The sequence below is a fragment of the Polypterus senegalus genome, chromosome 6, assembly GCF_016835505.1.
Source record: "Polypterus senegalus isolate Bchr_013 chromosome 6, ASM1683550v1, whole genome shotgun sequence".
Taxonomy (NCBI): Eukaryota; Metazoa; Chordata; class Cladistia; order Polypteriformes; family Polypteridae; genus Polypterus; species Polypterus senegalus.
The window spans coordinates 179,419,944-179,432,719 of record NC_053159.1 but is presented as its reverse complement, the minus strand read 5'-3'; the positions used below and the strand labels follow the sequence as shown (position 1 = coordinate 179,432,719).

Sequence of the window (12,776 nt, the reverse complement as noted above, 5' to 3'; positions counted from 1 at the left end):
CTATGGGACTTTAGGCAGGTGTGTGCTGTTCCTAATCATGTGTTACTATAACATTAATTTCTCAAAACTTAATGCTGGCCATGGGAGATGGGTGTCAGAACCCACAATGCATCACAGCTTGCTGCATATGGGACTTTCCAGCTACAGGCTGGTGTCACACAGACATCTGAAGGGCCTGAACAAAAGTAATTCCGCACCAGATCAGGGTGTGGCGGAGTGTGTTGACTCTTTTTCTCACTTTCCTGCAAACCGTTCACAGGAAATTCCTCCTGACCCCAACGACGTCACTTCTGGTTCCGGGCCCGATGATGTCACTTCTGGTCTCAAACCCATGGATGAAGACCCTTCCAGTTCTGGCCCTTTTCGTGACGTCACATCCGGGTCCAAGCCTATGGAGGAGGACCCTTCTGATCCCACCCTAGATGACCTCATTTCCTGTTCACGCCTTTAAAGCCGCCATCTTATGTTCATACCATCAGCTCCATATTGAACTCAAATCTATGCACATCATTGGCATATTTTATACCCTTCTACAGCCAGGGAACAAAATATGGGTGGCTACCCCAAACCTTTTTTCAACTTTTGTGTCTACTTATTGTGACACTGGTCAGAGTACCCATGCTGACCCCTGTCCACCACTGAAAGGGCACCATGAGCATCAGAGCTGGACCATGGAGCAATGGATGAACGTGGCCTGCTCTGATGAATCTCATTTTCATTTAGATCATGTGGACGGCCAGGTGAATCTGTGTCGTTTACTTGAGGGAGGGATGGCAGCAGGATGCACTATAGGAAGAAGGCAAGCCAGTGATGGCAGTGCGATGCTCTGGGCAAGTGTTCTGCTGGGAAAACTTGGGTTATGGAATTCAGGTGGATGATACTTTGACATGTACCACCTGCCTAAAGTTAGTTGCAGACAGCATACACCCCTTCATGGAAACAGTATTCACTAATGACAGTGGTCTCTTTCAGCAGGATAATGTGCCCTGCCACATTGCAAAAATTGTTCAAGAGTGGTTAGAGGAACATGACCAAAAGTTCAAGGTCTCCTCTTAATCTCCTTTTGCTTAAACCATAAAGGCTCAGCTCAGCAATCCGATCGAGCATCTGTGGGGTGTGCTGGTAACACCTCGCAACTTACAGGACTTAAAGGATCTGCGGATAATGTCTTAGTGGTAGATACCACAGGACACCTTCAGACGTCTTGTGGAGTCCATGCCTCAACAGCTCAGAGCTGTTTTGGTGGCACAAGGAGGATCATAATATTACACATAATACACATTACACTGAATCATTATATTACACATAATATTAGGCAGGTGGTTTTAATGTTGTGGCTGATCGTTGTACAATTCTTCATATGGGTCATCAACAATTGTAGAGTATGTTTGGGGTCATTGGGGCCTGGAAGTCTATTCAGGCAGCACCATGCACAAGGTAGGAACTCACCATAAGACATCACACACTCATACAGAGCCAATTTCTAACTATCAATTAACCTGACAGACACATCTTTTGAAATTTAAGAGGAAATAATCATGCAGAGCGGGTGTCATGGTGGCACAGTGGGTAGCGCTGCTGCCTCGCAATTAGGAGACCCGGGTTTGCTTCCTGGGTTCTCCCTGTGTCTGTGTGGGTCTCCTCCCACAATCCAAAGACATGCAGGTTAGGTGCATTGGCGATCCTAAATTGTCCCTAGTTTGTGTGTGTGTGGGTGTGTTTGCCCTGTGGTGGGCTCGTGCCCTGCCTAGGGTTTGTTTTCTGCCTTGTGCCCTGTGTTGCCTTGGATTGGCTCCAGCAGACCCCCGTGACCCTGTGGTTAGGATATAGCGGGTTAGATAATGGGTGGATGGATGGATAATCATGCAGAGCTGGGAAAGACAAACTAACACCTCACAGACATGGACCCTTGTGGAGATCTGAGCCCAGGGTTATGGAGCTTTTCAGTTAGCAGTATAATATAAATGGCTTAGAGTTTTCTGTGATGGAAATGCACCAGAATTGCCTCTGGCCCCAGTGGCCTCAGATTAGATGAAACGGAATCCGAAAATTCAGAACACTGAGAAGGAAAAACTTGTTTTCTCGTTTCAGGTGCTATCAGAGATAAACCAGACATGGGGGTTGATGAATTTCTCCTATGAAGATCATCAGAGCACAGGAACTCCACTCCTGAAGCCAGATGAGAATCTAATTGAAACCTTAGAGGACAATCAGGTTTTTAATTCATGGAATTTATTATTTTACACCTCTTTAACACCTCACATTGTTGCAAATATATATTATTAGTGCCAACATGCATCAATAACATAAACACTTCGTCATCCAGAAAGTCCAATTTAGCCTCTGTGTTGGACATATTTGTTCGGGAGGCATTGAACTTTAATTGCTGGATTAACATTAACAATTGCTGAGATTCTAACATTCTACACCATGGAGTTGCCAGTTTTGAACACTTTCTTGTTCTTAACCTCAACAGATGGGTTGCCGAATGCTGACAATTTATTCAAGGTCTGAATTGGTGATTTGGGTGCCAAGGAACTATATTTTAAGTTCTGTTAACTTCTTAAATCCTCTTCATACTGTTAACCACTCACCCTGCGGCTGAACTAGTGGTGCTGACTTTGGTCATACATTGACTACATTGGAGTCTGGAGAGAATGAGGCCGTATCAGAAATGGCCGAATTGTCTAAACAAACCAGGTCAATCCAATTTTCGGTGTCTGATTCCTAACATGGTCCTTCGAAGTGTGTATTTTCCTGGCTAACTCTAAGTTAACTATTCAATTTTGGTAGGTGAAGTTGGAAAACCTAAACTGTACATATTGTAGGACATACAACATATCATCGTGTCCTTCAACAGGCAGAGAACAAATTGAACTTTTTGTTCATTCTTGTCCTTGTGTCAGCAGTCACTTTGGTACCACCAAGTACTGTTGGTTTGCTGCTTTCATCATCCTCTGGGCAATTGACTCTATGCTACTGCTGGCTTGTTCTCCTAGTCAGATGTTGACTTTTACTCCAGCTGTAATTTTTCTTTACTGATGAATTGGATTGCCTATCCACTCTAAATGAGTTTTCAGCTATTCTCTTCTGGCGCTGTAAAACACTCCATGCGTATGTGAGACGACACTGGCTTCGCTTCCGCTGCTGCTTGGCGTAAGGCTGCACTGTCTGTTCCCTTCTCATTGTACTTCTTAATGTGCTCTTATTCCCATAGGTCCAGCTGCAGAACATCCTGATGAGTAAATATGTGGAGTACTTCCTGCTTCAGGTCACAAGCTGGCAAAAGAAGCTGATGGTGGCAGACATGGTCATCTCAATCTGGATGGGGGTACAGAGAACATGGGCCCACTTAGAAAGCATCTTCACTAATTCCGAGGACATCCGAAAACAGCTGTCAGAGGATGCCAAGAGATTTGAAAGCATCAACCTTGACTTTCAGGTTATGTCTAGTTTTCTCCTGGTTTTGGGAGCTGGATCTAAAGAAGTTGTTTCTTTGACTTCTTGTGGGTCTGACTCACTGGTGTGTTGTGCTAAACTTGGACAACTTCATGCATTTCTCTTCTCGAATGCTACACAATCTTGGACTTTTCTTGGCATAGAATGCCAAACAAAATCTCCATTTATTTAGATGAAATACTCTCTTAATTTTGTCCTTCTGCCACTTGTTGAAATACTTCATGCAATTTGTCTCCTGATCCTATAATTATGTGTCCTGACTGGTCTTGTGTTCTATTCCCATGTCTTGGTTTTTCTAGTGGTGGTTTTACTTGTGATATAGCATTAACCTCCAACATGTTTCTGCGGGTCCAACTCTCTGTCATGTTTGGCTTCTTGGTGGGAATTTGCTTATATTGTTTCTGGTGGAATTATTTGACCAACCTCTCCTCTTCCTGCTCATGTTTTCCTTATAATGGATTTGTTTCCCCATTCTGTACCTAAGCTTCTAGCTTATTTCATTTCTGTTGGTGGAATTATCCATCTTCCATCTTGGGGCAGCCACCTGTATAATATGTTCCTGGCTGCAAAAGTAAAGAATTGTAAGACCAGAGTAGTTGACAAGACTGAGTCCAAAACAGAACTGAAATTCTGAGGAGGGGAGAGAGGCTTTATAGGGAGTCTGGGGGAAGTGATGTTGTCCTCTGGGTCGGGGCCAGAAGTGATGTAGTCCTCAGGCCCGGGACCAGAAGTGACGTTCTCTGAGCTGAGGCACCAGATACTGGTGGGATTTCCCGGGAAAGGTCTGCAGGAGACTGAGTAAAAGAGTCAGTGCACCTGACCGCCCCCAGGGCGGACATGTTAACAGTATTCTTTAAGTCCTTCAGCTTCCTCCTATTCGCACGTGTGTGACACTGGTAAAACCATATGTCTTCCTTAGCCTCCTGTTGAAATTCCCTCTCTTACTTTCTGTCATGCTTGTAGTGTTGTTGTGAACCCACACCACCAGATATCTCAGTTGGCACATTGGCTCTGTGACAACTGCCAGTGGCCCGCCATGAGCTTGTGATGTCTGGATTACAACAGTCTTCAGAAGCAGCCTCTAGGAGAACTCAATGCGTTGGCCAAGCATCCAGGCGCCGATTTCTGGTCTGGCCAACTGCAGTGGTTATGATGGCACAGTAAGGTGGGAGTTGAGAGAGAGAACGCTCAGCTGATGTCACCAGGGAATGCTCCACTAACAGTATTTAGAAACAGTTGCTGCTATGCCAAGGCAAGGAGTTCTATTGTTAACTCAAGCTGATGAGGGACAACTTCTGAGGGCTCATTGTAATCCAATGGTGTTGCAGGAACATGGCTATGGCAATACACTTTGTCTAATGCTATAATTATCTACTCAAATTTTTATGTATTTATAAATATTATCCAGTATATCCTTGCACATCTAATTCTCTATCTGGGTTTTCCTCTTGCTGGAATTCTGCTTATCTTGGTTTCCTATTGAAATTCTTTGACCAACTTTTTCACTTTGATGTTTTCCCCAATTATGTCATACACCCTGACATTTCTGGGAAGTTACTGGAACAACAAATACTGATCCCCATGGAAAACAATAAAACAATGCAATTTCTTTTTTTAGCATTTTTCTGTAAGTGCCAAAATGATAAAGCAAAATAGAACACTTAATCTCCATAATCAAAAACCCTAAATGGATGCAAGAATCTCAAAAATGTGAAACCAAGAAAAGTTAATTTAACAGAACATTACAGCAGGGCTTGAAGTGAGCTGGTACAGTATGGCATACTGGCTTTTTTCCTTTTTTGGATGGTAAATGGTTGTGTAAGGGCAATTCTTGTTCTGACCTTGGGAGGACCCGCCCCCCATGGTCCATTTTAATGTACAAATATCAACCCAATAAAAACTCCAAGTAGAACCACCAATTGTTCTCCAAATCTAAGGTACAAATATCATCCCAATTGAAATTCCGAAGGGGGAAAGCATGATTACGACATCTTGGGTAAAATTTTAGAGCACATTGGGAAGAAGATCAAAAAGCTGACAAAAACGAACCCAAATTAACCCTGAGCTCTGGAAATGTACACTTTTTAAACTGCTATAGCAGCCTGGGGCTTTTACCCAGCGCTGGTTGCAGTCTAGAGTAGGACTTTAACCTGCTGTTTTATTATTGCAACTCTAGTTCAAATACAATTTAATAGCAGCATGGGATTCAGACCCAACACCCTATCCCCAAAGGATAAGTTCATTCCTCAGCTGGTAAAGTTGCATCTAAACAGAGTCTCAGGTCTCACGCAGATGAGAATGGGCTCGTCCTAAATTTTGCCGGACGTGGCCCAACTGGATTTGGCTGGTTCGTCTGCTTCACTCCTCTTAAGATTCCCAATCTGCTGGGTGTCCCTCATTCATAGGAGTTGGATGGCCTTAATGTTGGGCACCAAAAACTGTGGAAGAAATAGACTGTAAATATATTAGAGAAACAAATCTTGTCCTCAACTAGGACCTCTTTAAATAGTTAAGTAAGCCAAAGAACCAGGCAGGAGGAAACTTGTCTAATGTGTCCTTAATTTCTCTTCCTGTTGTGAGCAAAAACCAATGAAACTGTTTAAATGCAATAATACGTGGATTCCCAAATTTAGTGTGGTGTGAAATTTCGTCATCTGAATAAATAAAACCTATTATTCGAATCAGTATTTAGTTCATTTAACGCTACCATAATTCCGTTTCGCGGAAGTCAACTTCTACTTCTTCACTGTTTGAGCTTTTGGTCACTAAATGGAAGCACAACGCCGACACTATTTAGTTTTCGGTAACTCTGCCTCACAGAAACCGTTCGCGTTTGTTGTTACACGTGCACTGCCGCTGTATCGCATCGTAGTCACTAGATCTAAGCACAAAGACGATACCATTTCGTCTTCGGTAACTGCGTCACATACAGGCCGAAGGCAAAATTTAGTTTCGGGGCAGAATTTATCAATTTATGTACATGCACAAATTTTTTAATTAATTTTCTGCATAATTTCTTACCATTCTTTAACTTTTATTTAGATTTCGGGGCAGTTTAGACCCAAACTCCCCCTCGTACAACTCTCCCTCCCTTTCAACAAGGTGCGGGTGGTACGCAATGCAACTCACTTAACCTCAGGTGGTACTTGACGTCCAAAAGTTTGGGAACCCCTGTTCTAAGGGACAGTGGCCAGAGCAAAAGTCGTCAGCAAATGGTCACAGAATAAAGGCAGAGACTCAAATTGCAGACAACTCAATTTGCATAACAGTGCTGAATTAATGCTTGCACATTATCTTGACATTCACTTTGATTGGTTCGTTGGCTTGCACCATCTCAATATTTACTCTGACTGGCTGAAAGACATGAGATGTTTTCAGAGAGCATAAAATAAAGTTCTTATTCTACTATATTGGGATAGAGTGGTGGCTGTGAGGCTGGGGATCTGCTCTGACAATTGGAAGGTTGCCGGTTCGAATCCCACACAATGGCACAAGTGACTCTACTCCGTTGAGGCCCTTAACCTGCAATTGCTCCATCCTGGTATGACATTAATCTGTAAGCAGGTCCCCCAACTTAGAGGGAAAACTTGGTGGTTGGTAGCAGGATTGGCATTCCAGCCAAAAAAAAGCACTGACTTTTCATGCTTTTTCTAAGACAAATGTTATATATTTCTTTTAAACGTACACTGCACACCAAAACACTTTATGCACCAAATTGTTACTTTTAGATATATAATTTTTTCTCTCACAGTACCGACACTGCATTATAACAACAACAAGATACAATAAGGATTTCTGCATTATATAAGTTTGTTCAAAGGCTGAATTTTGGAAGCGTCTCACTTTAATGTCTGTTCCTGTTTTTCTTTTTTTTTGTACACAGAATCTAATATCATCTGTTGTTCAGACCCGAAAAGTTATCGAAGTGACTAACCAGGAAGGATTTCTGGAAAAACTTGAAGCGCTCCAACAAAGGTTTGAATGTTTAACTCAGGAAAGCAGACGTGACTGTGTTATCCTGCAAAATTATGAAACCAGTATGAGCAGAAATGGTTTTAGAACTTTAGCATTCCTTGCTAGTTTTGGAATGAAAGGAGAGTTTATCAATGAGGTTCCAAATTATTTATTAATTTTTACACATTTTATTAATTTTATTCAAATCAAATAACATTCCATACAAGCAAGTCAAGTTTACCAAAACTAGGTTTGAGACTAATCGAGCCCCAACCATCAGAAAGAGAGCCAGGTCAGCAGAGCAAAACTTTAATAATAGTAAAAATATGTAGATGAATAAATGAATACAAATAAATAGATAAAAAAAAGAAAAAAGGGGAGAGAATCTGCTTCCTCAATTTAAATGCTTATTCTAAAATGCTATTGATTAGGTCCTGTCAGGTTTTGAAAAAGTCTTTCCTCTAAGTGATTTGATTTTTTCCAATTTCAAACAATATCCAGGGTGGTCCAGATCTAATTATGCAGATCCAGATCATCTGGATGACTCTGATTTATGCGGGGACAATTCCAGTTTGGTGCAAAGATGATTCTTCATGTTGTCAGTTCACACACTTCTCGATGGTCCGGGATTTTTCGGGTGATTTTCTATGTAATTAACTTAATAAGTGATAGCGTAATGAAAATTGCATAATTAGATCTGGACCACCCTATATAACATCAATTATCCACTGACTTAAAAGAGGTGAGTTAGGATTCTTCCAGTTAAGCAAGATAAATCTATGTGCCAATAGTGAAGTAAAGGCAATTACAGTTTTTTTTGTCCTTCTCCAATTTAAGCCCCTCGGTGAGCCCACCAGACACAGCTGTTAATGGATTAGGAGGGATTGTGACACCAAGGCTGTCTGATAGCCAATTAAAGATTTTTGTCAGAAATGATGTTAATTTGAAGCAGGCCCAAAACATGTGACCTAGTGAGGCTGGAACTCAATTGTAGCATTCACAGATTGAATCTTGCCCTGGAAACATTTTGGACAATTTTAAACAAGACGGATGTGCATCCTAATTATTTTATGAATATGCTTATTAGCAATCAGAGCCATAGCCACACTGTGTCAGAGTGAGAGACCATCCGAGGACACACATTCTCACACGCTGCCACGCTCAGTCAGGTAGAAGCTCTAACCACTGCACCGCTGTATGTTGTGTTCTAGTCAAAGTTCCTTCCCTGGCTTATGTTTAGATTCCTTTTTCAATCATTTTTCCATTTGAACCACTTATTATGATTATTTCTGTTACTCTTGTTCTGTTCATTAGTCATTTAGTCGTTATGTATCATGTATTAATTATGTTATTATTTTTAGAATTGTCTATGCACTGTTTCTTTCAATGTCTTTATGTTCCATATATTTTGTTGTGGAACCCCTTAAGGAGGGCTACCCCATGTATCCTTGTTTGGGAACGCCCCTTAGCCCCTTAATAGTAAAGCTGGGAAGTGGAGTCCCTTGCGGTTCATTGAATGCACTTTGGTGGAGTTAGGAATTCAGTTTGTGAGTAATGTTATTTTTACTGGATGTTCTGCTATTTTCTATTCTTTTTGCTTCTGTTTTAAGATTATAACTTAGAATTTTTGGGATTTGTTTGTTTTTGAATTACCTGTTTGGCAGTTACTTTTGCCTCTTTTTTGCTCTTTTGAGTCTTTCATTATATTTTTCTGTTTTTGTCAATAAATTCTCCTTTTATAAAGATTCTTTATTATTCATCTCCTTTCAAGCCAGGGATTTATGGTAATCCCCTCCCACATTTTGATTATATTGTTGTTCTGACAGTGAACTGGCAGATAACATTTTGAAGAAAACAGGGGGATGCAAAATGAAAAACAAAACAAATAAAAAGGTTTGAAAAACAGGAACCTAGATTCAAAATCCAAGAGACAATAATCAAGATTGAGAGACAAAGCACAAGGTCAAAACCAAAAGTAACCACGAGTAACGTCTGCACTGGGCTTTTTGAGAGGTTGTTATCCGTAGATCAGAAAACCAAATGAAGTCTAGTCGTTATTTTATCTCGTTGCGTCAATTACAAATAGGTCACAACCTCCGAGGCCACACCACTGGAAATGCAGGTAATCGGACAGAACAACGAGAATTCAAAATGGTGGAAGACATTACAAAACACAGCACATAATACTACTCACTAATCCACGTAAAGCCAAATCATGACAATTTGGGGATTTTGCATATATGTTTTTGGAAGATTTGAAGCCAAGTCTCATTTGGCCTAGTGTAGGCCGAAGCCAGGCAGTTGAGTTGGCACTTGGGCTGCAGAAGAATGAACCTTTTCTTGGGAAGGGTAGATTGGATTCTGGCCTGCTTTGTAATACTGTTTTTGAGGCCTCACACCACTTTGGCTTCACACAGAATGCTGTGCTGCCCATCAAGGATTCAATCCAGCAATCAAGATTTTGTACCTAATACTTGTATGTAAAATTTAGTTGACCTAAGTGAAAGTGTACTCAAGTTATCGTGTTTACATACACCCACACACACAAACACAGATATAGTTCCAAAGATGGTATTTTCGGACTCGGGGAGGTCTAAAATGTCGAGATTCGTCAAAATCTTGAAATCGAATTTTTGGATGATTACAATACTTTCCATATGAGAAAGTAAATTGGACTCAGGGAGGTCTAAAACAAAATCTTGAGGTCAAATTTTTGGACGATTAAAATACTTTCCCTATACTTTCTACATGAGAACATAAAAAGAAATTAAAATGAACAAAATTAACTAAAACTAACTAAATTCATTTAAATTAAATTAAGTGAAACTACATTGAAAGTAAGTTACAAAGTGGTGGTACGGTAAGTTAAAGTGAGTTTTAGGTTCAAATGCTGGTTGGCATGTCAGAGTTCAGGGTTCAGATGGCCTGAGGTTTAAGCTCCTCTTGAGTCTCTTGGTCTTCGACATGAGGGTTTTTTAGCCGCTTGCCCAAGTTGAGCAGGCTGAACAGCCTGTTTCTGGGGTGGGTAGAGTCCATAATTATTTGAATTGCCCTGGTCCTGCAGCACTGAGAGGGCAGTGCTGACCTTAAGATGCGCTCTGCTGAACGCACATCCCTCTGCAGGTGACCTCGGACTGAGCGATTCCCCAAACCAAGATGTGCAGCTCTTTGTTAGGATGGTCTCTATGGCTCTGGCATAAAACGTTTTCAAAATGATTGGCGAGACCTTGAATTTCCTTAGCCGCCTCAGGTAATAAAGGTACTGCTGACCTGGGAGGTTGAAAGCGCCTAAAGCAGTTTTTGGTAACATTATAAAAATGACAGAAAACCATTTCAAGTTGATTTCAAATTGCTATGAATCACAACTATGTATTGGCAATAAAGCCTTAAAAAACAGGAGTGCCTCATGGTTTTGACTCAATTAAATGTCTGCAGACAAGAAACAGTAAAAGTTTCAGTGTACTCGCTCAAATGCCCTGTCATTAATTGGTATCTTAAAAGAGCAACTCCACACATACAGTATTATAAAACAGCATTAAAAGCTCCATTCACATTCCTTGCAGTTTAACACCACAGAAAACATGCAACTATAAGGGCTGCCTACATGCAGGTGACCAACAGCATTGACTCTTTTCAAAAGTCTAAGGGTTTGGTTTGATAAATGGGAGGCCAACCAGGAAAAGCTTGGGCTTTGGTGATGGCAGTAGGGGGCTGCTTACCCTCTGGTCTGTGTGTGGATCCCAATGCCCCAGTGCAGTGATGGGAACGATGTGCTGAAAGAGACAGTACTGCTGCAATAAATTATTTCATTAAGGTGCACCAAGCATCTTGAGTGAGACATGAACAATCTCTGGACGAGGTGCCAGCTCGTCACTATCGCTGCGCCACCGTGTTCCCATGTTTAATACATGCTTTAATTTCTATCATCATGAAAATTATATCAAGTATACATCTCAGTATTTAAATTATTCAGAGATCTGTAATATCACGAATGTAATGGATTTTGTGTCCTGTCGGAGGAAGAGAAAGCCCGTTTAAAAAGCACGTAGTGATTCAAACACACAGAGCACTTAAAAGATCAAATACAAAACAAAGCATTTAACGTGCTACTTTAGTTACAATGGGATTTGAGAAACTAGTAAATTAAACGATTTTAAGATGAAGTTTATGATGTTCTACTTTCATGACAAAATAAACTACGAGATTAAAGTGGAAATTTAGAGTTTTTCCCCACTGTGTCCCTAGTTTTTTTTCTCTGTACCCAAATAAGCTTTCATACGACACTCAGACGGTGGGCTATGACTCGCCTTTTCACGGCGACTTTGATATCTGCCAACTTCTTTTTTATTTTGGGCACTGTGCGACTTTGTGAACTTGAGCTTTCGAGTTTCTCCGACACTCTATGTCACTCGATCAACTTCCTTTTGTTGTTTATACCACTCTTTAAACCAACAAATAGTACGTTTTTCCTTGCCTCCACTTGGTATTCGCTGAAATTCTTCTATTTTCCCCTGTGCTTTTGCCATTGTGTTTTCACAGAATGCTGAACTTAAGGGCTATTTATATTGATTTGCATATTCAGAGGGGTGTAATTCTGGGAGGAGTTGGGGAGTGGCAGCAGGCGTGTGCATGTGCATTACTTTTCACACTGACTAGGATTTATGGAGTGGAAAAACGTGGAAGTTGGCGCACACACAGATTTATACATCTGGATTTATTTTTTTGGATCTGTACGACCATTTCCGCTTTTGTCCATACGCCATGTTTTAGTGTGAATTCTTCCTTATGCACGAAGCCTCTGGACCTTCACTGGCCTGCCTAGAAGAGGCTCACTTCAAACCAGTTTGCCCCCAACTGCACCCAACTTGCTGTGGCCAACACAGGCCTTGAAAATGGAGAAATGGTTTTACAGGTTCAAAACATGGACTAAGGTGTCAAACTCTACAAAAATGCCTTGCAAGGGAGAGAAACCATTAAAAACAAAAAAAAAAAAACCTGGCTTGTATCGATAATCCAAACTGTAATCTGAGGGCTGCTGGATTATGTGAATTTCCCCTTGGGATGAATAAAGTATCTATCTATCTATCTATTTATCTATCTATCTATCTAATCTTTATAAAATGAAACATTTACAGTATTAGCAAAAAATAGGAAAATGCAAAATATAACAAAAACAAACAAAAAGGGATTTGTCATAAAAAAGGCAATCCACAGCAACCAAGTCCCAAAACACAAATAAGAAGCAAAATCCAATAACAGAATCAAAAGAGGCCATAAACCACAAATATCACAAAAGGATAATACTTACAAGAAACTCCATAAACTGAATGATCTGCTACTGAGATCCTCACCAACTCGTCAGT

At 40.8% G+C, this 12,776-nt stretch overlaps 1 protein-coding gene across 1 annotated transcript in view; it reads left to right on the top strand.

The window, feature by feature from the left end:
• Window positions 1-12,776, top strand: part of LOC120530679 (dynein heavy chain 11, axonemal-like) — a 645,801-nt gene that overhangs the window by 191,114 nt on the left and 441,911 nt on the right. Inside the window, 3 exon segments of the mRNA XM_039755100.1 lie at window positions 2,092-2,214; window positions 3,218-3,442; window positions 7,343-7,434. Coding sequence (XP_039611034.1) covers window positions 2,092-2,214; window positions 3,218-3,442; window positions 7,343-7,434 — 440 coding nt within the window.